The sequence below is a fragment of the Podarcis bocagei genome, assembly GCF_964188305.1.
Source record: "Podarcis bocagei genome assembly, chromosome: 9".
NCBI lineage: Eukaryota > Metazoa > Chordata > Lepidosauria > Squamata > Lacertidae > Podarcis > Podarcis bocagei.
Genome location: NC_138134.1, coordinates 5,188,398 through 5,211,843, shown reverse-complemented (window position 1 = coordinate 5,211,843; position 23,446 = coordinate 5,188,398). Strand labels below are relative to the sequence as shown.

General features: G+C 45.0%; 1 protein-coding gene across 6 annotated transcripts in view; it reads right to left on the bottom strand.

The window, feature by feature from the left end:
- Nucleotides 1–880: 880 nt before the first annotated feature.
- Nucleotides 881–23,446, bottom strand: part of LOC308594611 (ADP-ribosyl cyclase/cyclic ADP-ribose hydrolase 1-like) — a 58,537-nt gene continuing 35,971 nt past the window's right edge. For 2 of the 6 annotated variants that reach the window (XR_014011501.1, XR_014011503.1), the window contains one exon: nt 881–1,347. Coding sequence is in view for 2 of the 6 variants with exons in the window: in XM_081207901.1 (XP_081064027.1) it covers nt 1,268–1,399; nt 3,422–3,503; nt 8,383–8,475; nt 9,046–9,122; nt 9,535–9,617; nt 11,606–11,741; nt 13,424–13,553; nt 18,381–18,598 (951 nt within the window). In the remaining 4 variants the exon portion in view is untranslated. Of the gene's footprint in view, nt 1,400–3,421; nt 3,504–7,825; nt 7,938–8,382; nt 8,476–9,045; nt 9,123–9,534; nt 9,618–11,605; nt 11,742–13,423; nt 13,554–18,380; nt 18,613–19,357; nt 19,523–23,446 lie in introns of those variants that run through there. The other 4 variants (XM_081207901.1, XM_081207904.1, XM_081207903.1 and 1 more) reach the window with 4 other exon arrangements.

Here is a 23,446-nt window from a genome sequence, read left to right as displayed (position 1 = left end):
CGTCTCCCTTGAGGTGCCCAAATGGGAGGCTTCTGAGGGGATGAGTTTGCTTCTAGATTCCGTTGTCAGGGATTATTTTACACACCTTGGATGCAACTGGGTACTACTGTTTAAACTTTCCCTTTTTCTTTTGTATTGTAGAAACAGACTTGTTTTATTGCCCCCGCCCCCAAAAAAGTGCTATTCTTAAAACAAGATTTCTGAGTCCCTATTGGTTTTGGCTATTTTTTTGTTAAATTTCTTTTTCTTTTCTTTTTTTTAAAAAAACATTTATTTCCATACAAACAAACAAAAACACACTAAAGCTATATACCAAGAAAAAACAATAGAAATGTTGAAGAACAACCTACTTAAACATACAAAACATTAAAATGTCCTACACCCATGTGACTTCCTCTGGGTTTTTTCCTATAGAGATTCGGAGCTGCAGCCTGAAGCCCAGGGAGCGCAGTCCCAACTCTCGCTGTGCTCCCCGGGCTTCAGGCACTATCCACAAGCCTTCGGGCTCTGAAGGCTTGCGGATAGCAGCCTGTTCTGGGGGCTGGGGTTGGGGGAAGCTTGGGCTTCCCCAGCCCCACAAGCTCCGGGAGCGTCGATGAGGTTGCGCACAATCTTGCCGCTGCTCCTGGACCTGTTCTGGGGACTGGGGTCGGGGGAGGCTCGGTCTTCCCCCGCCCCAGCTCCGCGGCTAAAGACGAAGCCAAGACAGTGAGCGGGATCCATCCCGCTCGCTGTCTTGGCTTCTGCCAAAGCCACGCACAGCCTCTCCCGGCTGGAGAGTTTGCGCGTGGCTAAAGAGGAAGCCAAGACAGCCATCCCATTCACTGTCTTGGCTTCTTTGCTCTTTGGGGCTGGGGGGGATTTTTTTTCTTTATTTCCCCCCCCCCTTAAAAACTAGGTGCACCCTATAGTCCGTTGCACCCTATGGAGCGAAAAATACGGTACTTAGCAAGGTCCTAGTGTGCCCGCTTCTTGCAAAAATTATGAAACGTATCAAATGTAAAGAAGAAAGGGTAAAATCAAACCCTTCAAGAGCAGATAGACTAATCTGATGTGTACTGCATTTGGTTTTTGCCTTTATTAAATAACCCCAACGGTTTCCCATATGTAAAGGAATAAAACCTCCTATTCAGTGTAATAACATTTTGTTCCTTCAAAACAGTCCTTCAAGGCGTGATGCCATATCCCATTGCAACTTCAATTAAAACCCCTCTTGGACTTGTCCGGAAGAGTTTGTACTTGGAAGAGTGACCAAGTGATGCCAACTTCAGGAGAGTCTTGTAGTTGTAGAGAACTTCTTGCTCCTTTTTGTCCAGAGATCATTTGCTGTGACATTTTTGGGTCTTGCTTCAAGTGTGTGGATTTTTTCTTCTTTATCTTCCTCTGATGCTGAGATCCTCTGCAGTAATGAGCACAAGGGAAAGCCTAGCATTAACTACAGGGGCTGTAATGGGCCCTTTGTTTATCCTCATCAGTCGCTGAAACAAGAGCTAATGTGGTGTAGTGCAGGATTGGGCAACAGTTTTGTCCTGGCAGGCCAAATCTTGATCTCTCCATAATGATGGCAGGTGACTGACAAGTGGGTGAAGCATAGGGACTTCTTTCCAGCCCCGGGCATGGCATCTACCCCACATCTAACACCACATATTATGTCAGATGTGGGGTAGGTGGGTGTGGTTTGGAGAACACAGCCTTGCAATTAAAATGGAGAGTTCTACCTTACCAAATCTGACCCACAGGATAGAGGTTCCCCACTTTTGTTGCAGAGGTTGGAGTGTTGATCTGGACTCATGTTCAAATCCCCACTTAGCTCCCTAGGCAATATTGAGCCAGTAGGTATCTCTCAGTCTAACTTTTACCTCACAGGATTTTTGTGAAAGTAAATGGCAGGGGGAAGAACATGTTTGTCACTTGGAGATCTTTGGAAGAAGGGCAGAAGATAAATGCACTACATAAATAAAAACAGCCTATCGAATCTTTCCATTATCTTGGATGACAAACAGTTGGAGAAGAGTTTTCCATTCTTCCCTTCCAGCCCCTTCTCTCTATGAACTGGACCCAAAGATTTTCATGCTTAAAGTAGACCCTTTGAAAGTGGAATTTAAATTAGTCTGGATCTAGTTTGTAGCAGGCCTGGGTTTAAACTACACAGGTCTTTCACAATGATAGCTAGTTGAGCTTTTATATCTGACTCCCTCTAGAAACGTCATTCCATACTAGACAAAGTTGAACAACAATATAAGCAGCATAGGGTAGGAAGCTGCGGACACCTCCTCCACTGCCACCTCTGGCAACAAGGAAACCGGGATGTGCGCATGTGCGCCTGCCCACACCCATGTGCCTACTCCGGCCTGCCCCAAGGTTTTGGGGGCAGTTTACAGACCCCTGGAATAAACTGTGAACCACAGTTTCAGAAAGCTTTCATTGCCCTATAAGGCTGGAAAGTTAACTATCTGCACAGTTTGGGCCAAACATGCTGCTCTGCTTTCCTTTGAGCCACATCAGCAATGATGAGAGGGAGTTCTGGTCCTCACGGCAGCTCAGAACCTCCATCAACACTGCCCCCGCTTGCACTCTGGGGAGGTCACCTTGGTGCCGCTACTGCAGCAAAAAACAGGCTGGGCTGCAGAAGCACCAAGAGCCAACACTCAGCTCTTACAGAGGAATCAAAGCTTTTCTGAACTGAAATGCCCTAATGAAACGTCTCCTTTAAGAAATTAAGCAGTTATGACACTATTCCATCTCTAGATTCTTATTTGCACAAAGGCCATACTTTGAATTGCTGAGTAAAATAATTCAAGCTGAGCACGCAAAGGACTTGTGTTAATCCAGGGTCATTTTTTTAAACCAATGCCACATCAAACTGCTTTTGAAACTCCATTTGGTTCTAGCAACTGTTTCCCACGTGACACGGTGGGGTGCTGCTGTTTAAGGAAAATGAGCCTTTAAGGACCTAGTTAAATGGGTAGTACTTAAACTGCAAAAATAAAATGTTGTCCATACAAGCTAAGGCTCTCCTTCAAATTCGTATTGAAAAGGAGATACCCACACTACTCACATTCTTTTGGAAACATTCAGCAATGTTTACAGATCATTGGGGCAGCTGTTTTGACCATTCAAGTCAGTCAGATTTAAGGTCAAACTAGCATGTGGAAGTGGCATCAGGCACCTGCTGCAGCAGTTTTCTGCCTTCCTTGATCCCTTCCCTTCTGCAAAGGATGAAAAAAACTCAACCTCCCCCCCCCCCCCGGAACAACTAGGGTAAAGGGCAGAAAGGCTCACCACTCCAATTTTTGGGATAGACTCCCCACCCTCCCCTTATATCCAAGTGAATGGGGATGTGTGATTTATGCCCCTCCATCACATCTAATTTTGCCTTCGCTGTTTAAAAACATGTTGATAACCCGGTACACAAAATTACCTGTAATTCACAAGAGACACTTATATTTCGGCTTTCCAGGATAGCTTTCAGCTTTAAAATGGATTGGCCCGTGCAAGTTTCACTGGAAATAAAAGCAATCACATTTCCATTCAGAATGATATTTGTATGTCCGTCGGTCCTGTAATGTTTACAAAATAACTGTCTGCAGGAACTAGTAAAAGCATTTTAAGAGAAGGCAAGTACATCTGTCCTTGCTGCATGACCCATAAAAGTTCTTGAGAGCTCCAGAGTCTTCATTTCCTCTGACATGGTCTTCCTCATACAAATAGAAATCACATGAATGGGTAGCTTCAGGCTAGCTGCCATGTCCCTGGGGGTTACATGCTGGGGGAATGTCTGCAACAAGGAAGCCTGCTCAACTTGCATCGACTCTCTGGGTGATCTGGATCCTGACTGTACAAGTTTCTAGACAAGAAGGAGAGCCTGAGGGCACTTAGAAGTCTTCCCCACAGAAGATATTCCACCAGTGTGTGGACAGCTAAGGGATGAGGCAAGCAGGAGATACCGGCAGCAGGTGCAGCCAGATAGCGTAGCCCAGCTCTCCCCCCTCCTGTGGTTGTTAATCACAAGAAACACTTCAACGGGGGAGAGGGCTAAGGGGATATAGAAATCGAAATCCCTCCCTCAGTATGCCATAATATCCAGATTCCAGAATAACTGTTTATTTAAAAAGTGCTGAACCATTTAAAAAGGCATAGGAAAGTAGTGAGTTTGGGAATTGTAAGGAACTTCTGCTGCTCTTAAGGGAGTAGAATAATTTAATCTCCCGACATTCTTGAATAACTATTCCAACTATACACTGAAGGATAGTTGACAGTAAGCACTAACAGCTACTACAAACACAGTTCTCTTTTGCCCGGCAAAATCCCACTATTGACAGCTGAATCGGAGCAAACGGCATTCCGGGGGAAACCCAAATTGCTATTTGCTCCGATTGAGTGGTAAAGACCAGGTTTTCCTGGGGGAAGCGCAAAGGAAGAAGAAATGAGCTCAGAAACAGACCAGAAAAGCGCAGGGCAGGGGGCCGCTAGGGGCACATTGGAAGACGGCCAACAATACCATCTCTCCGGCTCGCACAAGGTAATTAAGAGGCTGATATGGGAGTATGCAGCCTCCCTTGTTACCCCAAGGGAATGGGGAACACTGTTAGGATTTTCAAGCCTTTATCAGGAGAAACTGGCCACTCTCCAGGCACCCGGCTTGAATCTGCGGTTGACCTCCCTGTCTGCATTCTCTGGCAGAATCCAGGCTAGGTCACGATCAGCGATCCTCCGCAGCGTGAGGAGAACACACCACTCTTTCCTACCCCCCCCCGGCAGGGGAAAGAGATAGACAGAAACGTATTTACATGCCTTTATTTCTGTCTTTGCAGCGTTACAGAAAAACACGTCTGCTGTCTTCAAACTCCAACAGCAGAGAGAGACAAACTCCTCCTCCTGTACATCCTGTACAGCTCATATTACTCTCTGCGCTAATTCCGGTGCTTCGCACTGTGAATAGACTGTCCCTCTGTTTCCCACGGAACAGTCCCAACATCCCCATTATGTTTTGCTTTCAAGCTCGCAGCTTGCGGTCGCATTGCTTCTATATCGTAACAAACACTGCCTCGCCTGCGGTTGCCATAAATCACCTCCGAGTTCGAAAGAAGGGGGTGAGGGCACAAGGCACAAAGCACTCGTGTGAGACGGCTCTCCCAGACACTGTCTCTGATAGCACGGTCTGGTTGCAGGACCTCAAAATAAACAATTAGAGAGAAGCAAATGCACATATTTCAAGTGAAGAACGGGAGTTAAGACTGCTAATTGGAGTGACCTCCAATTGGAGCGACGGGCTGGATTCAACAATATATTAAGAAGAAGATACATCAAAGGATCGGTATGTCGGAACGGGACGGAATGGGGGGGGGACTTTTCTCTTTTTTTACCTTATGTGATTACCTAACAATCCTCCCCCCAAGAAGAATCGTTACAATTACTGATTATAAGCGGGATGATTAAGATCTATGTGGAAATGAATTCCTATTCAAAGACTTGGCTTGTGGAATATCTGGAAAGGAATGAAACGCCTTTGGAATGACGCAATTACAAAAAGAGACTTGTTAGGAAGCAGGCCTGGCTGCAGGATTTGAGGGGGAGGAGACCTTGGTTTGTTATTATATCGGACTGTGAGTTTGACCGGGCAGAACCCCTGAAGAAGATTGAGGAGAGAGTGCAGGCCTGCGAGGATTAATGGACAGACTTTAAGTATGGAAGTGTTGAAATGGCGTCTGTCTGTTTGAATATGGCTCTTGGAGGAATGGAAAATCCACACAGGACATAACAACGTTTGTTTTTAACCCATTTGTGGAGACTATCAGAGGTCACAAAGAAAGGAATATATGATAACAACAAGAAGATGAGGAAAACAATAAAGAGAAGATTGGACAGAACTGTGAATATTATTTGGACAGAACTATGAATATTAAAACAGCAGTAAGAGAGATGTTTGGATCCCTTTCTGAGCTCTAAGCATGGGTACCCCCAACAAAAATTTGATTGGTTTGTTAATAAAAATTATATTAAAAAAAGAAAAGAAAAGCGCAGGGCAAACGGTAAGAGCTACACTTGCAAAACATTTCTAAGCATTGCCTGCAGAACTCTCCAAAGCTCTCTAAATGAAATATTACTGAAACGGTACAATATTATCTTGTATGAAAAATCTCAAATTATTATTAAACTGAGACACTGTTGCTATCTGCTCCTTTCTCTTTCAACTATTTCCCTCTAGCATTTTCTCTTTTCAGCTGTCCCTTTCTTTCTCTTTTTCCCTTCAGTCTCATAATTTTCTTTCATTCCTCTTCCTCTTCATTCTTGGTAGTTGCGCCCACTCTGTGAAACACCCTCCTGTCAGATGTCAAGGAAATAAACAACTACCTGACTTTTAGAAGACATCTGAAGGCAGCCCTGTTCAGGGAATTTTTTAATGTTTGATGTCACCCAGAGTGGCTGGGAGAACCCAGTCAGATGAGCGATATATTAATAATAATAAAAGGGGAAGAAAGGGAGGCAGTGAGAGATTTTACTTTCTTGGGCTCCATGATCATTGCAGATGGTGACAGCACACGAAATTAAAAGACACCTGCTTCTTGGGAGAGAAGAAGAAGAAGAAGAGGAGGAGAAGGAGTAGTAGTTTCGATTTGATATCCCGCTTTATCACTACCCAAAGGAGTCCCAAAGTGGCTAACATTCTCCTTTCCCTTCCTCCCCCACAACAAACAAACACTCTGTGAAGTGAGTGGGACTGAGAGACTTCATACAGCTGCATGTGGAGGAGCGGAGACGCGAACCCGGTTCCCCAGATTATGAGTCTACCGCTCTTAACCACTACACCACACTGGCAAAGACAAACCTAGACAGCATCTTAAAAAGCAGAGTCATCACCTTGCCAACAAAGGTCCGTATAGTTAAAGCTATGGTTTTCCCAGTAGTGATGTATGGAAGTGAAAGTTGGACCATAAAGAAGGCTGATTGCCGAAGAATTGATGCTTTTGAATTATGGTGCTGGAGGAGACTCTTGAGATCAAACCTCTCCATTCTGAAGGACATGAGCCCTGAGTGCTCACTGGAAGGACAGATCGTGAAGCTGAGGCTCCAAGACTTTGGCCACCTCATGAGAAGAGAAGACTCCCTGGAAAACCCCCTGATGTTGGGAAAGATGGAGCGCACAAGGAGAAGGGGACGACAGAGATGGTTGGATAGTGTTCTCAAAGCTGATAACATAAGTTTGACCAAACTGCAGGAGGCAGTGGAAGACAGGAATGCCTGGCATGCTCTGGTCCATCGGGTCACGAAGAGTCAGACATGACTAAACAACTAAACAACAACAATAAGAAATAATAATAATAATAATAATAATAATAATAATAATAATGTAGGCCACTGATACGCACATTTTTTATCTACCCTTAGTTAGAAACTCATCCACCTCCCTCAAGTATAATAACAAAATCCATTTGTGTGATGCAGATGTCCTCTACTGGCAAGAGGCAGCACTGCAACCAAATCCATTAACTTCTCCGGAGTATGTACAGTACATGATAGACAGGCAAACATTAGAGAGAATACTTCTAGAGAGACAAGAGAGGCGTAATTTCTCCTGATAGCCAACTTTCTCTTCTTTTGTGCGTGTTCATCTCTTACTGAACAGGCTTTTGCAGTGCTTTTTTTCCTTTAAAAAAAGGTTTAGGGGTATTCTCATTTTACTACTCATATTGAAATACTGCCCCTCACTGAGACCAAATTTAGATTCACAAAATGTTTAGGGGTATGTGTACCTCTGCGTGCCCCCCAGGAATAAGACAAAACTGTGAACAGAGATGACCATTGTCTTCAGTATATTGAAGACCCCACAGTGCTCTTTTCAACTCTTTGGGTAGATGTGCACCGCAGACTTGAACAGGTATTCTTTCTGTCTCTCCAGGTAACACTTCAAATTGTAGGTCTGGGAGTGAGGAAGCCTAAGGATGTCACACAACATTTCACACTGGGTTCTTCATGGAAATTCATGACATTAAACTGATAGAGGTTTTCAGTATCGAATTTGTCTCCAAAAGACAAAGGCTGTGCCAAAAATTGTGAGAAAAGAAAATATGCATGGTTTTTTTAATGCACTTAATATGTGGGATGGATTACATATCAAAGTACCATATAAATATTTTTTTTAAGTGCTTCATTTAACAACAGCAGCAGCCAACACGCACCCCACCCCAAAAAAACACTTTTTAAATGACTGCCTAAACTGAGCTTTTTCTGAGAAAGCAGAACAGTACTGCTAACAAAGAAGGAATCATTCTTAGAAAACCAGCATGTCTGTTGGATAAGGATATGCCGTGTTGTAGTAGTCTGTTTCTAACTGAACCCTAGATATAGAGAGTTATTATATTCTGCATTATCAAAACATACCTTTGTGGTCCGTCAATGTCCTGCATAAGCCAAATCTGCATCTTGGAGACGTTTTTCGGATTTAAGTTAACAACTTCAACACTGCCAAAAATGCTGAAAGAGCAGGAGCATAAGAAAAGAGCTCGGATGTTTACCAGCCTCAACAAAACATATCAGGTAAAAAATCTTTATAGATGTTATTCATTGCCCTTGCCTAGTAATTTCAGACGATAAATATCTATGTATGTATGTATGTATGTATGTATGTATGATTTTGATTAATTACCCATCCTTCACTCTGAGGTGTTAGGGTGGATCACAACTATTTAAACTACAATGTTAAAAACAGTTTAAAATGAAGTACAATCACAAGCATAGGGCGAGTCCTTAAAATACATGTCTAAATTGTCAAAGGCCAGGATAAGGCCAATGAGCTACGTTAAGTTGACTCTTATTGACAGCAATAAAGCTAGTTTGTTTATTATGAGTCTTTATTTACCTCTCCATCAATCAAGAGTAAGAACAACCTACCTGGAAGCGGTATGGCTGCCTTCTTAATCCACAAGAATACCCTGTCTATCAATTTACTTTGGGAACATCAGGAAGATATGCCCAGGCCTTGGGCGGCATATCACAATGACCTGGGCATGGATAGGCAGGCATTACAGTCAAGTGGGAAAATACCTGTTGTTTCGGAATGCTCCAGCTTCTATGGACCCATTAAGCATCACTTGAGTTATACCACAGGCTGCTTCTGCAAACTAAAACATATTTGAAAACATAGTTTAATGTAACAAGAGAATCTGCTCAATACCTTGTACCCACTTACAGTTTTGACCTTTCAACAGTCACCAATTTTATGAGTTTGCCTAAGTGAAGAAAAGGTTCTACAAGTGGTGTTAATTTCAAAATGCCCAACCATATTGGGGGAGGCAATAGAGTGCCTTCTAAATTTTGTTGGACTACAACTCCCATCTTCCCTGACCATTTGCTATGCTGGCAGAGGCTGGCGAGAGAATTGTGATTCAACAGCATCTTGGCGGCACCAACTTGGCTATCCCTGGGTTAAGGCATACGATTTCGTTTTATTAGCCATTGGTTTTAATTCAATTATGTATTAGTGAAGCATAATATATATTTCAGTATCGCTAACCTGGGTTGCATAGAACATACCATCTTGGACGACATTTTCCAGTACATTGAACTAGGGTTATTCTCACACTCAGTCCGTTGGGGGCAAGATTTGTAGTTGACTCCTATAATAAATACAGTTTGAGCATAAATACAAGACTGATATATTGTGCCCTATGAGAGGGGAGAGAAGAAGAACTAAGTTTTAATGCAATGCCTCTGCTACAACTGGAAAGTAAGAATTTTAGGGTCTCAAGTAGAACATAAACGTTCATAAATGTACAAGGCAAACACATACCGGTACGTAAGTATATGAACCACGTGTCTGAAATAGTTTTGACACTCCCAAATTGACCTCAATATATTTCTCTCCAAGGAGGGAGGAAATGGGGAAAGCCTTCCCTTTGTCTTTTTCCTTACAAATCCTGTCTTAAGGGCATATTTGTGTATGAATAGGGTGAGCCTGTGACCTGGATTCAGGAACTAAAAGTATTTACCATCGCAAAAGAGTGGCCAGGCTGCCCAGGTAAAGCAATCAGTGACCATTACACGGTATCCTGGCAAACAGGATTTCTGCTGGAGACTGCCTCCTGTGAAGCATGTCTGATGTTTTGGGGGTTGGTCTTGGGCGCTGTGGGTTAAACCACAGAGCCTGGGGCTTGCCGATCAGAAGGTCGGCGGTTCGAGTCCCCATGACGGGGTGAGCTCCCGTTGCTCGTTCCCTGCTCCTGCCCACCTAGCTGTTTGAAAGCATGTCAAAGTGGAAGTAGATAAATAGGTACCACTTTGGCGGGAAGGTAAACGCGTTTCCGTGTGCTGCTCTGGTTCGCCAGAAGTGGCTTAGTCATGCTGGCCACATGACCTGGAAGCTGTATGCCGGCTTCCTCGGCCAATAAAGCGAGATGAGCACCGCAACCCCAGAGTTGGCCACAACTGGACCTAATGGTCAGGGCTCCCTTTACCTTTACCTTGGGCTACAGGGTGGGCAATTTCAAAAGCCTATAGAAGGGTTTGCACACCATTGTTCTGGGTTCCTCCTCTCTCCTGCATGTGGTAGTGAGCACCCTGTTGCAACAGTTTAATAAAGAACACGCTTACTAGCTGCTTTGCTTCTCAAGATTCCTTGGTTGGCCTCTGCTATTTTCTCCTACCGACAGGAAACCCACTAAAGGACTCTTTACGGGCTCTTGGAGACCCCATAATGGAAAAGGAGCAGGTTTTTCTTATAACAGTGCAATGCCTCCGCTACAACTGGAAAGTAGGGGTGAGGGTGAATTTGATCTCTACACACCATATAGAGAATCTATTGTACATTATTTCCATTGCTTTGATTTCTTTTCTTTTATTCTGAAGTTGCATCTTTCAATCACTGGATAACTGTTGTTGTTGTTTAGTCGTGTCCAACTCTTTGTGACCCCATGGACCAGAGCACGCCAGGCACTCCTGTCTTCCACTGCCTCCCGCAGTTTGGTCAGACTCATGTTTGTAGCTTTGAGAACATGGCTTTAGCTATACGGACCTTTGTTGGCAAGGTGATGTCTCCGCTTTTTAAGATGCTGTCTAGGTCTTTGCTTTTCTCCCAAGGAGCAGGCGTCTTTTAATTTCGTGACTGCTGTCACCATCTGCAGTGATCATGGAGCCCAAGAAAGTAAAATCTCTCACTGCCTCCATTTCTTCCTCTTCTATTTGCCAGGAGGTGATTGGCCCAGTGGCCATGTTAACTGTTAACAATACATTATTATATCCTTTCTACTTCAAACCTTCTTAAAGGATACAATTCCTACCCTCCCCCATACCAGAAGGGGGGGAACCCTAACTCTCTCTCTCTCTTTTTTTTAGAGAATAGGACACTCTTTGTTATGTACTGAAGTTCTCATCCTGGGCCAGCAGGGGGATACTGTAGATAGTTATGCAAATGAAGGATCAAAAGTGACGTTCAGTGATTGGATAGTTTTAGAAAGTTCCTACAGTTACGTTGTTCTGGAGCTCTATATATAAACAGGCTGAGTGAGCTCTTCAGTTCAGTTCTGTTCCAGCTTACAAATAAAGAGCTGCTTTGGAAGAATCGCTGTGTCGTCTGATATATTCACCCACAACTTAACACTCTTCTTACCTGGGCTGGAGGGGTCTCCACACCATGAGAGCCCATCTGCCATGTAGCCTAGTAAAGTGTCTTCTATTGTGAGGAAATCACGATGAGGTTTTGTGTAACGGTGTAGAAGGTCTTTTGTCTTGCTCCAAAACAGCGACTGTAAGTAAAGTGTCAATATTGAATTTCTAGCTCTGACACATTTCCTGAACTATAACAGTAATATACCCCCTCCTCTTTCCATTTCTCTCCACAGTTTTCAGCTTTGGGCTTAAAGCTTTTGGATGGTTTTTTGTTTTTGTTTTTTTGTCTTACGGGGCAAGAGACCCGGAAGTAGTGGCAGAAAATATTTGGGCATCTGTACAGATAAGAACAAAAAGTCTTGGTAGTAAGAATGGGTAGGTTCTGTTGTTTTGTTTTTGGTGCAATGTTTGCTCCACGAACTCCTGTGACCTCCCCCCCTTTGCTCATTATACAGTTATGCTTACATGTAGAAGGGGGTATCTTAATTTCTGCCAATTCCCCCTTCCAGTTTCAGGCCTTCCTGTGCTCTTCTAGATCTAATAAGTGGCCATTCTTTAGTAAAATCCATTCTTTCAACATAAACATAATTGTAAGTCAGGGAGAGCAAAACCGCCTCGCTCTTTGGTATCAATCATAATTTTATGTTTTATCCTGGATTTTCTCCCCTGCCAAATAAACTTAGAAAGCTCTTTCTGTTATTCCTTGAAGTTTTTGGGATTTGTCCTGTCTTTACCTTGTTTGGGTATCAAATTGATATAAGCCTCCTTCCAAGTTTCTGGTGCTTGTCCTGTTTCTAACACTTTGTTCATAATTTATTTTAGGTATAGGCCTAACTCATCCTGAAACTTTTTGTAGTACTCCACCAGGAGCCCATCTGGTCCTGGGGCTTTCCCAGATTTTCCCTGGCTTATCACCTGATATACTTCCATCGTGGAGATTGGCGCATTTAATAGCTCTGCACTTTCTCTAAAAGTATTACCTAATTTACTTCACTCTATATAATTCTCTATAAGTTTAAAGTCTTCTTTCTCTATTTTATACACATCTGTGTAAAAGGTAAAGGGACCCCTGACCATTAGGTCCAGTCGTGACCAACTCTGGGATTGCGGTGCTTATCTCGCTTTATTGGCCGAGGGAGCCAGCTAACAGCTTCCGGGTCATGTGGCCAGCATGACTAAGCCGCTTCTGGCGAACCAGAGCGTGCTTTCAAACTGCTAGGTTGGCAGGAGCAGGGACCGAGCAACGGGAGCTCACCCCGTTGTGGGGATTCGAACTGCCAACCTTCTGATTGACAGGTCATAGGCTCTGTGGTTTAAACCACAGCGCCACCCGCATCCCAACACATCTATGTAAAACCTCACAAATTCCTGTCTGATTTCTTTTGGATTGTTTATGTGTACTCCAGCCTTCATCAGCTCATTAATTAATCTTTGTCTACTCTCTTTTTAAAGTTGCCATGCCAGTAACTTTCCTGGTTTATTTGCAAATTCAAAATTCCTTTGTTTTACAAACTTAATTTTCCTTTCTACTTATTGGTTTACAAGCACTGAATATTGTATCTGTAAGAAGTTTTGAAGTTTCTCTTTATTTCCTGCATCTGTAACCAATTCTTTCTCTTTCTTTATTAATTTGTCAGATATTTCCAATTTCTTACATTCCCTTACTTTCCTCTGGTATGCACATTTCTGAATAAAATCACCTCTTAAAACTGCCTTACTTGCATCCCAAACCGTTTTTAAGTCAACGTCTTGATTACAATTTAATTCAAAATATTCTTTAATAATTTTCTTGGGAAATTAACAGGCACAAAATAACTACCTTGTTACATGGGATGGATTGTCTGGCCAGGTCCATCAGAGGCTGGAAATCTTCCTCTGTCGCATTGCATGGATGCTTGTACATAAAGGCATTTTGAAATAGCTCCCAAATTTTGAGACAGTCTTTGTCTCTGTAGAACAAACAAACAAACAAACAAACAAACAAACAAACACAGGGGTCTTTGAGAATGGCTGCTGTTCAGCCTGACACTATTAAATGTGAATTGTACAAAATAGTATTTGGATAGTGAGAAAGCACTCCTAATTCCTAAGCATAATGGAAGTCGGACAACCTGCCTTTCCCTCTCCTGAACAGCTTAAGAAATGTACTTCTGATTAAGAGGATTACTTCGACTAAAAACAGTAGTCGTAGTAAACTATGAGCATAACAGTAGGCTAAGCAACATGCTTGAGTCTCATTAAATTCTCTTTCAACTGTGGAGGTGGAAGTTATATTGAAATTAATGCTGCTTTATCTGGAGGCTGGGACACGGGTGGCGCTGTGGGTTAAACCAAAGAGCCTAGGAATTGCCAATCAGAAGGTCGGCGGTTTGAATCCCCGTGACGGGGTGAGCTCCCATTGCTTGGTCCCTGCTTCTGCCAACCTAGCAGTTCAAAAGCACGTCAAAGTGCAAGTAGATAAATAGGCCACGACTTGACCTAATGGTCAGGGGTCCCTTTACCTTTATCTGGAGGCTGATATTCAGAGCAACAGTGAGAAACATACACTGTACCAATAGAGACAGAATAGGGCACATTTGCTTGCTGTGGGGCAACATACCAAGCGGAGACATGCCATAATTGGGCAAAGGTGGGCAGCAACAGATGCTCCTTGGGGTCAATGAGAAACACTCTTGCCCTCAAAATACTAGACCTGGCTTCTGTGAAAACATACTGGGGAGTGTACCCTGCAGACTCCATAATGAAGGAGCACTTCTTTTTGTCTGAGAACCTCTGCTGTAGAGAATCCCACACTGCCTGTATAATATTTGATGGGGGTGTCTAACCAGGTAAGTTACAGGCTTACCTATTTTGACCCAAGGCTCATATTCACCCTTGACGAACCCTCCATACCAGTGATGGGTTTGGCCAAAAGTAGGCTTTGCCCCCTTGGGTGGCGCTGTGGGTTAAACCACAGAGCCTAGGACTTGCTGATCAGAAGGTCGGTGGTTCGAATACCCGCAACGGGGTGAGCTCAGTGTAAATTAGTGTGAAATACAGCCACCATGTGGAAGAGAGAGGAAGAGAGAGAGACACCGAAAGCAACATTTGTAGCAGCACAGTTAAAACTAGCACTGTGTTCTCTCCCCCCACCGCAAAGTATCCTCCATCAATTAATAAGAACAGAAATTGCACTTGATCATTATCAAAAGGAAAAGAACATTTTGGTGAAATTCCCATGGGGGTGGGGTGTAGGGGTTTTGTTGTGAATACCTTACTTTTGAGGTGGCCAAGGGGCATTTGTGGATGTCTTTGCACTAATTTTACAAAATAATTCCTCCCATCTTTCCACATTTCAGTTGAACCTTCAGGAAAGACATCATGAGTTATTCTCTCCCATGAAGCTTTTCCAGATAAGGAAATGCAAGCAGCCAGAGAGAGACGGAAGTACAGAAGAAATATTTGCTGGGAAACACAAGCACACCCCATCCTCACCTGACAATGAAAAGGTAAAAGCAAAACTACACACCCACTGAAAATACACTAAAGTGCTCTGAGATAGGAGGAGGAAAATGGAAGCCTCTTTTGCAGGGGAAGATTTTGATGCAGTACAAGTCAAAACTGAACCTCTGGGGGTAACATGGCCAGGGACAGACCTACTATGAAACTTATGAAGCTTAAGCTCCAGGGCCCCTAATCCCAAAGAGGCTCCAAAAGTGATTTTAGTCCACATTGCTTTTTAAAAAATGGGTCTAGACCCAATTTGAGTCAAGCTCAAATACCGTATTTTTTGCACCATAACACTCACTTTTTTCCTCCTAGAAAGTAAGGGGAAATGTCTGTGCGTGTTATGGAGGGAATGCCTACGGGTGGCATGCCTACGGATTTCCCTCCTCTAAAAACTACGTGCGTGTTATGGTCGGATGCGTGTTATAGAGCGAAAAATACGGTATATACAAAACGAAAACAATCAACAATCCCAAAATTTGAGGTTCAGGAGCACAGATGCTGAAAGGTGTGGTTATCTTCATGGAAGAACCCCACTGAAAAAGGTAACAGTGGTTACCCAGACCTCCTTGCTGGTTGCAACTTGGAAACAAATCTTACCACACCAATGTGTACGACGACATGCAAATACGAAATGAAGTGTAGTGGAGGGCGGTGGGACAACCTCTCTGCATTTTAAACCTGTATTGTGTATACAGCCTCTCTGTCTAGCCTAACGCAGGATTAACTGGGAGAGGAGCATGTAGGAAAGCAGGTAGAAAAAGAAGAAGAAGAAGAGTTTGGATTTGATATCCCGCCTTTCACTCCCTTTAAAGAGTCTCAAAGTGGCTAACATTCTCCTTTCCCTTCCTCCCCCCCAACAAACACTCTGTGAGGTGAGTGGGGCTGAGAGACTTCAGAGAAGTGTGACTGGCCCAAGGTCACCCAGCAGCTGCATGTGGAGGAGCGGAGACGCGAACCCGGTTCACCAGATTACGAGTCCACCGCTCTTAACCACTACACCACACTGGCACCTTTAAACAAAAAAGGTTTTGTTTAAAATTTGTTTGGTTTAAAATTGTGGGTCTGTTTCCTTTCATATGGAGAGATGGATACAACATTAAGCTGGGCTCTTACTAAAGTGCCTGTGGCAATATGTTTTTCACATCACAGATGTTTGAGGGAAAGGTCCTTATACTGTAGTTTTTTTGTAATGTTTCTCTTTGTTTTCCATGTTTGCACAAAATTACTGTAATTTCAAATGAGCCGTCTTCAGCCAGAAAGAGAAAAGGGAAGGTCCAGTTGTTACCAGCAGGAGTCTGGGCTTCTGCGCTCTCTCCCCTCCCTTGGGCACTTGAGGGCTAACCTAATTTGGGCTGGGGGCTGCATCGACCCATTGTGCACCCTCTGGAGGCTAAAGTGCAACAGTGGGGGTGGTCAAAATGCAGTTCTCAAGTGTGCCTTCCCAAAGACTTTCCCATCAGCTATTCTGCGCCATTTTTCATCATCTTAATTCATGATTAAATTCAGTAAAAATAAAGAAGAAGAAGAAGAAGAAGAGTTTGGATTTGATATCCCGCCTTTCACTCCCTTTAAGGAGTCTCAAAGCGGCTCACAATCTCCTTTCCCTTCCTCCCCCACAACAAACACTCTGTGAGGTGAGTGGGGCTGAGAGACTTCAGAGAAGTGTGACTGGCCCAAGGTCACCCAGCAGCTGCATGTGGAGGAGCGGAGACGCGAACCTGGTTCCCCAGATTACGAGACTATCGCTCTTAACCACTACACCACACTGGCTCTCAAATGGCTCTCAAAATCAACAAATGATTATTGCAAGGTCTGGGCCAGGGAAAGGAGGCCCTTGAGGTATTGTGGTCCTGAGCCATTTAAGGCTTTATAGGGCAAAGCCCAGGACTTTGAACTGGGCCCAGAAACCAACTGGTTTCCCCAGCTACTATGGGCAGCTCCCAACAGAATATTAAAAACACGATAAAAGATCAAACATTAAAAACTTCCCTAAACAGGGCTGCTTTCAGATGTATTCTAAAAGTCAGGTAGTTGTTTATTTTCTTGACATCTGATGGGAGAGCGTTCCACAAGGTGGGCGCCACTACCGAGAAGGCCCTCTGCCTGGCTCCCACCATTTACCCAGATAAAGGCTGAGCAGATGAAAAGTGAGCCTTCCGGTGAATATCTCGAACAGGTCTTTCGGTAGCAGATGCCAAACATTCCTCTTATGGCCAAAGTCTGCTTCGCACCAACCTCTCCCTCTAGTCAGAGACAGTATTATTTCCTCATTTTAACATTGTGATAAGGTTCAACAAATGCTATTACAAGATACTGTACTGATAAGGTTCAATAAGTTCTTCTGTTGACAAGTTTTTACAACATGCCTCTGAGCACCAAAGCTAGTAAGATAATGAAAATATTGTGATTTGAGTCCCAATCAATCACATCTTTTCTCATGTATTTGGTGATTTCAACACTTTCCCCCTGGCCCTTATTTGAAAGTCAAAGACTGCAGCCCTAAACCCAATGTACTGATTTCATTGAATTTAGTAGCCCTTGATTCTGAGTAAACCACACATAGAATTGTACTACCAGGCCGTAATTCGGTTCATACTTACTTGGCAGCTATTTCAACTAAATGGAGTTGGATTAAGTTCTGAAGAAATATGGGTAGAACTCTACTGGGAGCCTCAAACCAGGAACAAGAAGCCCCCAAGTTAAAATGTCACTTCTGTCGTAACATCACTAAATGGCCTTGATCAAGTCAGTATTCTTTAGACACGCCATCTCCAATAACATTAACCTACCTCACAATGCTATTGTATGGATTTCTGAACTGATGTACATTAAGCACTTCAAAAACTGTGAACACTAGAAGTATTGCTAAAAAAAAATACATTTCTGACCCGTCCAATCTACTTACTCACACATACAGGAAACCCTCCCCTGCTTTCATTTAAAATACCCACTTCTAAATACCATCTTTGCTTGTGCAATTCTTACACTTTTAGCAGCTGTGTAACAGGCCAGTATTCAAAAGGTGGAACTTTCCCAAATCACTGCATGCTGGAGAAAGCCAAGCTCCTTATTATCATGCATATAAGAGAGATATAAAAGCCCTGAACAATTCCAGTGCAGGGACAGTTCAGCTAGTTTTCAGTCCAGCTTTTTAGCACTTTGGGGAGGAAATGAACAGCTTCAGATCTCAGCCTATACATTTTTCTCTAGAATAGCTGCCGTCCAGTTTCCCTACTGCTCTTTATTTGTCTACACTGCGCACTGCTGCTTTTATTCTTAGCACTCACCTGAGCTCAGGATTCACTATGGTAGTGTAGTTGCGACATCTCTCCAAGACGATTTCGTCCAGCTTTTCAGTGGTCCCATTGCCTGTCCACCGCGATACTGGTCTAGGTATGAACACAGCAAGCAACACAGCGCTCACTGAGGCAACTAAAACAACTATGGTCCCTGCCAATATCAGTTTGTGCCGCTGGGTCCTGGAAGAGCTGCTTGGAAAGGGCATCTCGCTGGAAGTTTCTGAAAAACAGGAACAGCTGCTTCTGTTTCGTTCATCCTTGGCAGAAAAGTCACTTTCTTATATCTCCTCCTCCTCCTCCTCCTCCTCCTCCTCCTCCTCTCTCCCTTTCTGTTTATCTCTCCCCCACCCACCCACCCCGCCTATGTAAAGACTGTTGCTGTATGTAGGTTTTATTTTATTTTATTTGTTTTTTATCTTATATTTTGGAAATGTACATCCAGTTTTTTCCCCTTTAATTCCCCCCCAAGAGAGTGGGGTCCTAAGCTATAGCTTGCTTAGCTTATATGTAAATCCGGCAGTGGGGTATGCGTTCCCCTGCATCTCCCCAGAAAAAAAACACTGCTTCCAGCTATTAAACAGTTCTTATTCTTCTCTTCCTAATTCCCATCTTTTTGCAAGGCAGTCTGCCAATATGTTTAAATTGAATGCAAACCTTCGTTACAAAGTATGCTGATATAAATAAACTGGGCGGAACCATCGTTTTGGAATTCTCCTTAAAAAGAAAACGACATTCTCAACAAGCCAAATAACAAGGTAGTTTGTGACAACTTTCAGAGCGGTAGAGTGTTAGTATTTTGCAGCAAAAATTACTTTCCCTGTGGCACATTAAATGCTAAGGATAAATTTATTATCAAAAAGCAAAATCAACAAGAAAATTTCCAAAATCCACATTAGAGCAAGCAAGGCCTTTATTTGCCCAACTAAAATGTCACAAAATTGTTAGCAAGCTTTTGAATTTTTTACCTTTTATAAGATAAAGCCCTGGTTGTTTCCATAAGAAATGCAGCTGGAGATGCTTTATCCCAAGCAAGAGGTTTTCTACATATTCCTCTAGTGAAAGCTTAACTAACTGGTCAGTTCATCTGGACCTGTTAGGAGCTCCAGGGCCATCCCTCCGGCACACCCCCCCCCCCGTTTCCCAGAGTGGTCAACCTTTTTTAGGGAGGATGGCGCTGCCGGCAGGGCTGGAGGAGGCGGGTAGCGGCTGGAGGGCAGCTCCTTTGGTGGGGAAGAGGCAGATGGAGGCTCTGGGTGCGACGCTGCTTCAGCGTGGCATGGTGGAGGCAGGCGAGGGCGATGAGCTGGTGCTGGGAGGCGCCACGTCCACTTTTTTATATCTCCTCCTCCTCCTCCTTTCTCCCTTTCTGTTTATCTCTCCCCCCCACCCACGTAAAGACCAATGAGCAGAGGAGCATGAGTTGCATTTCTGTTGGTTTAGATAAAAAGGCTGCACCCGAAGCAGGGCTGTTCTCTGGGAGATTAACAGCACCCTGCAAATTTGATATAGTGAACAGACATTCCTGTTCTTAACACTAGTCTGTATTTAGGTCTGCTACGCAGTCTTTGTAATCTGCTTCTCACAAGGAGGGCACTCATGTCCCACCCTTGTCAAAAACTGCAGAGGGAACACTTCGCAAAGTAAATTAAGGGCTATCTGAAACAGAGAGAAAGGAATCCCTTCCAACCAGTGTTTTCTTTTCTAAAAAAAATAAAAATACAGTGGTACCTCTGTTATGTACTGAAGTTCTCACCCTGGGCCAGCAGGGGGATACTGTAGATAGCTATGCAAATGAAGGATCGAAAGTGACGTTCAGTGATTGGATAGTGTCAGGGAATTGACATCGGAGCAGAGGGAGAAGGCGGTGCTTCCAGACTCTGCAGAAGAGGGAACGAGTAAGGGTAAAGAGAGAACGTCATCTGGGGAAGAATGTCCAGGTGACACCAGGAAGAAGGGAGAGGAAGAAAGCATCTCGGAGGAAAGGCTCCAAGACTCTGGCAGTGAAATCAGTGAGGAGGGTGGAGGGGCACCACTAGGCACGCCCACTCTGCGCAGAAGGGTTACGCGCAGAGAGGCAAGGCGAAGGTTGTCCGTCAAGGAGCTCTTATGCTGGAGGAAATTTAGGAGACGCCCACTCACGGATTCGTCCAGCGACTGAGCAGCAGCAGCACCCAGGCTGCTCAGTCAGGGAAAGACACAATCGCCCCTAAGCAGTTTGGAACAACTAGAGGTTTACACACAAGCAACCCCAATTCCCGTTGACAGCAATCCGTGAGTCCTTTACGTTGCTTGTGTGCAAGAGGACTGGGGAACAGTCATGAGTCAAACAGAAGGAGCAGGTGCAGGAGAGGGAGCCAGAGGCGGACAGAGTCTGGAGGAGAGAAACTGAGACCTGGAGCAGCAACTGGCTCTACTAGCGGCGCGGCTGGATGAAAGGAGGACACATGACGCCCAGGGGAAGATTACCAACATCGCAAGAAAGGTACCGGGACTGGTGCAGTCTTTTGGGGGAAACCCCAGGGACTATAACGCTTTTAAGACAGAAGTGCAGTATGCGCTGGATCTGCAGCATGATGACTTTGCTGACGATGGGGGAAGAGTCGCTTTTGTGGTGGGGCACCTGCAGGGGAGGGCCAGAGATTGGGTCCGACCCCTAATGGCGGCAGAGAACGCTGCCTTGAAGGACCTGAGAAAGTTCTTTTCCGCGATGGATCACATGTTCTCGAGCGATGTGGAATTGAGTGTGACGCGCAAAGAACTGATGGGGTGCAAACAAGGAAACCAGTCAGTGAGAGAGTACTGGTCGAGATTTGCGATGTTGATCCATAAACTTGGGTGGGATCTGAGTTCCGAACCAGTACAAATGTTATTTGAGGAGGGCTTATCCCCTTGGGTGAGAGACGAACTTTCCCGCTCACCCTGCCCGCAATCGATGGACCAGCTGACCAAGTTGGCGCTCGCTGTGGGAGTCAGGCAAGAGACGCGCGCTCTGGAAAGGCGGGAAGGGAGAGCAGAGCGTTGGCATGACAACCGCATTCCAGACATGCCAGCGTCTACGGTGCCGCCCGAGGAGCCAATGGAGATTGGAGGAGTGAGCGCGCGCGGATTTTCAAACTCCAGCGAGGTGCGTAAGAAGGAGGGGAAAACCAGTAAGAGATGTTTCCTATGCCAGCAGCCGGGACATTTTGCCAGAGCATGCCCTCAGAAGAAGGCGTGGCAAGGGATGGTGGGGGCAGTGGGGAGTGAGGAGGAAAAGAAGGAGGAGCCGGGAAACGGCAAGGCTTGGCTGCAGGAAGGAGGGCACAGCAGCCAGGCGAGCAACCAGTAGAAGTGCCCAAACCAGACCCCCCCCCGAGCAGCCATCGCAATAGAGGTGGTGCTAGAACTCCCAAACGGACACCCCATCAAAGTGAAGGCGCTGCTGGATTCAGGCAGCTCTTGCAACTTCTTTAGCAAGGATTTTGCGCTAGAACACCAGCTACAGGGGGTGCCTCTAGAACATCCCCTGCAAGTAACCACGATTGATGGGAGAGAACTTTTGGGAGGGGAAGTAACCCACCAGACCCCTCCCATGAAAATGACAGTTTCCAGACACACTGAGACCATTGCCTTTCACGTAGCCAGCTTAGCAGGACCACCCATCATACTGGGAATGAGTTGGCTGGCACTGCACGACCCAGGAGTAGGGTGGCACCAGCGGACAGTCACCTTTGGGTCAGCTCACTGCGTAGAGCATTGCCACGGAGGGGAAACCCCGAGGATGGCAGTAGCCAGGGTGGCAGGGATGGTGGTGGGAGAAAAGGGGAGAGTACCACCTCAGTATGCAGACCTGGAAGAAGTCTTCAGTGAGAGAGAGGCGGATAGACTACCCCCTCACCGGCCCTTTGACTGTCAGATCAACCTACTCCCAGGGGCTCAGTTACCAGTGGGTAAGCTGTACGCCATGTCAGACAGGGAGATGCAGGTGTTGCGGAAGTTCATTGACAAGAACCTGAAGAGGGGCTTTATACGTGAATCAAGGGCGGTGGGGGGCAGTCCAGTGTTCTTTGTGGACAAAAGAGACTCCAAAGAGCCCCGCTTGGTCGTAGATTACAGGTCCGTTAACCGGGTGTCGGAACCAGTGACCTTCCCAATGCCCAGGATTGATGACATTTTGGCCAGGGTGAGGAAGGGAAAGATTTTTACTAAGCTGGACCTTCGGGGGGCGTACAACTTGATAAGGATGAGGGAGGGGGATGAATGGAAAACCACCATGTTCACCCCTCTGGAAGCCTTTGAGTACTTAGTTATGCCCTTCGGATTACAATCGGGATCCAGCACATTTCAAGCTTTCATGCACCACGTGCTGGGGTCCTTGCTGTACAAGAATTGTGTGGCTTTCCTGGATGATGTACTCATTTACTCAGAGAATGAGGAGCAGCATGTGAAAGATGTCAGAGAAGTGCTGAAAAGGCTGCAGGAGCATCAGCTGTGGGTCAAACTGGAGAAATGCCAATTCCATGCACGAGAGGTGGAGTTCCTGGCCTACAGGTTGTCAGACAAAGGTCTGGCAATGGACCCCGGCAAGGTGCAGGCCGTGCTAGAATGGCAGCCTCCCAAGAACCGGAAGGACGTGCAGAGGTTCTTGGGGTTTGCAAACTTCTACAGGAAGTTTATCCAGAACTTCGCCCATCTAACAGCACCCATAATGGATTGTCTCAGCAGCAAGAAGAAGTTCGTATGGACGGAGGGGGCCCAAAGTGCCTTTGAAAAGCTTAAGAAGGCGTTCGCGTCGGAAGAGCAGCTCCTACACGTGGATCTGCGGAAGCCGATGAGGCTAGAGACGGACGCATCAGACAGAGCTGTAGGGGGGATATTGCTTCAGCAGACAAATGGGGAGTGGAAACCGTGTGCCTTCTTTTCCAGGAAGCTTAACAAGTCAGAGCAAAACTATACAGTGTACGATCGAGAACTGCTGGCAATTCACGAGGCTTTTCGACGGTGGAGACATTTTCTCATAGGGGCACAGCACAAGGTCCAGGTGTGTACTGACCACAAGAACCTGGAATATTGGA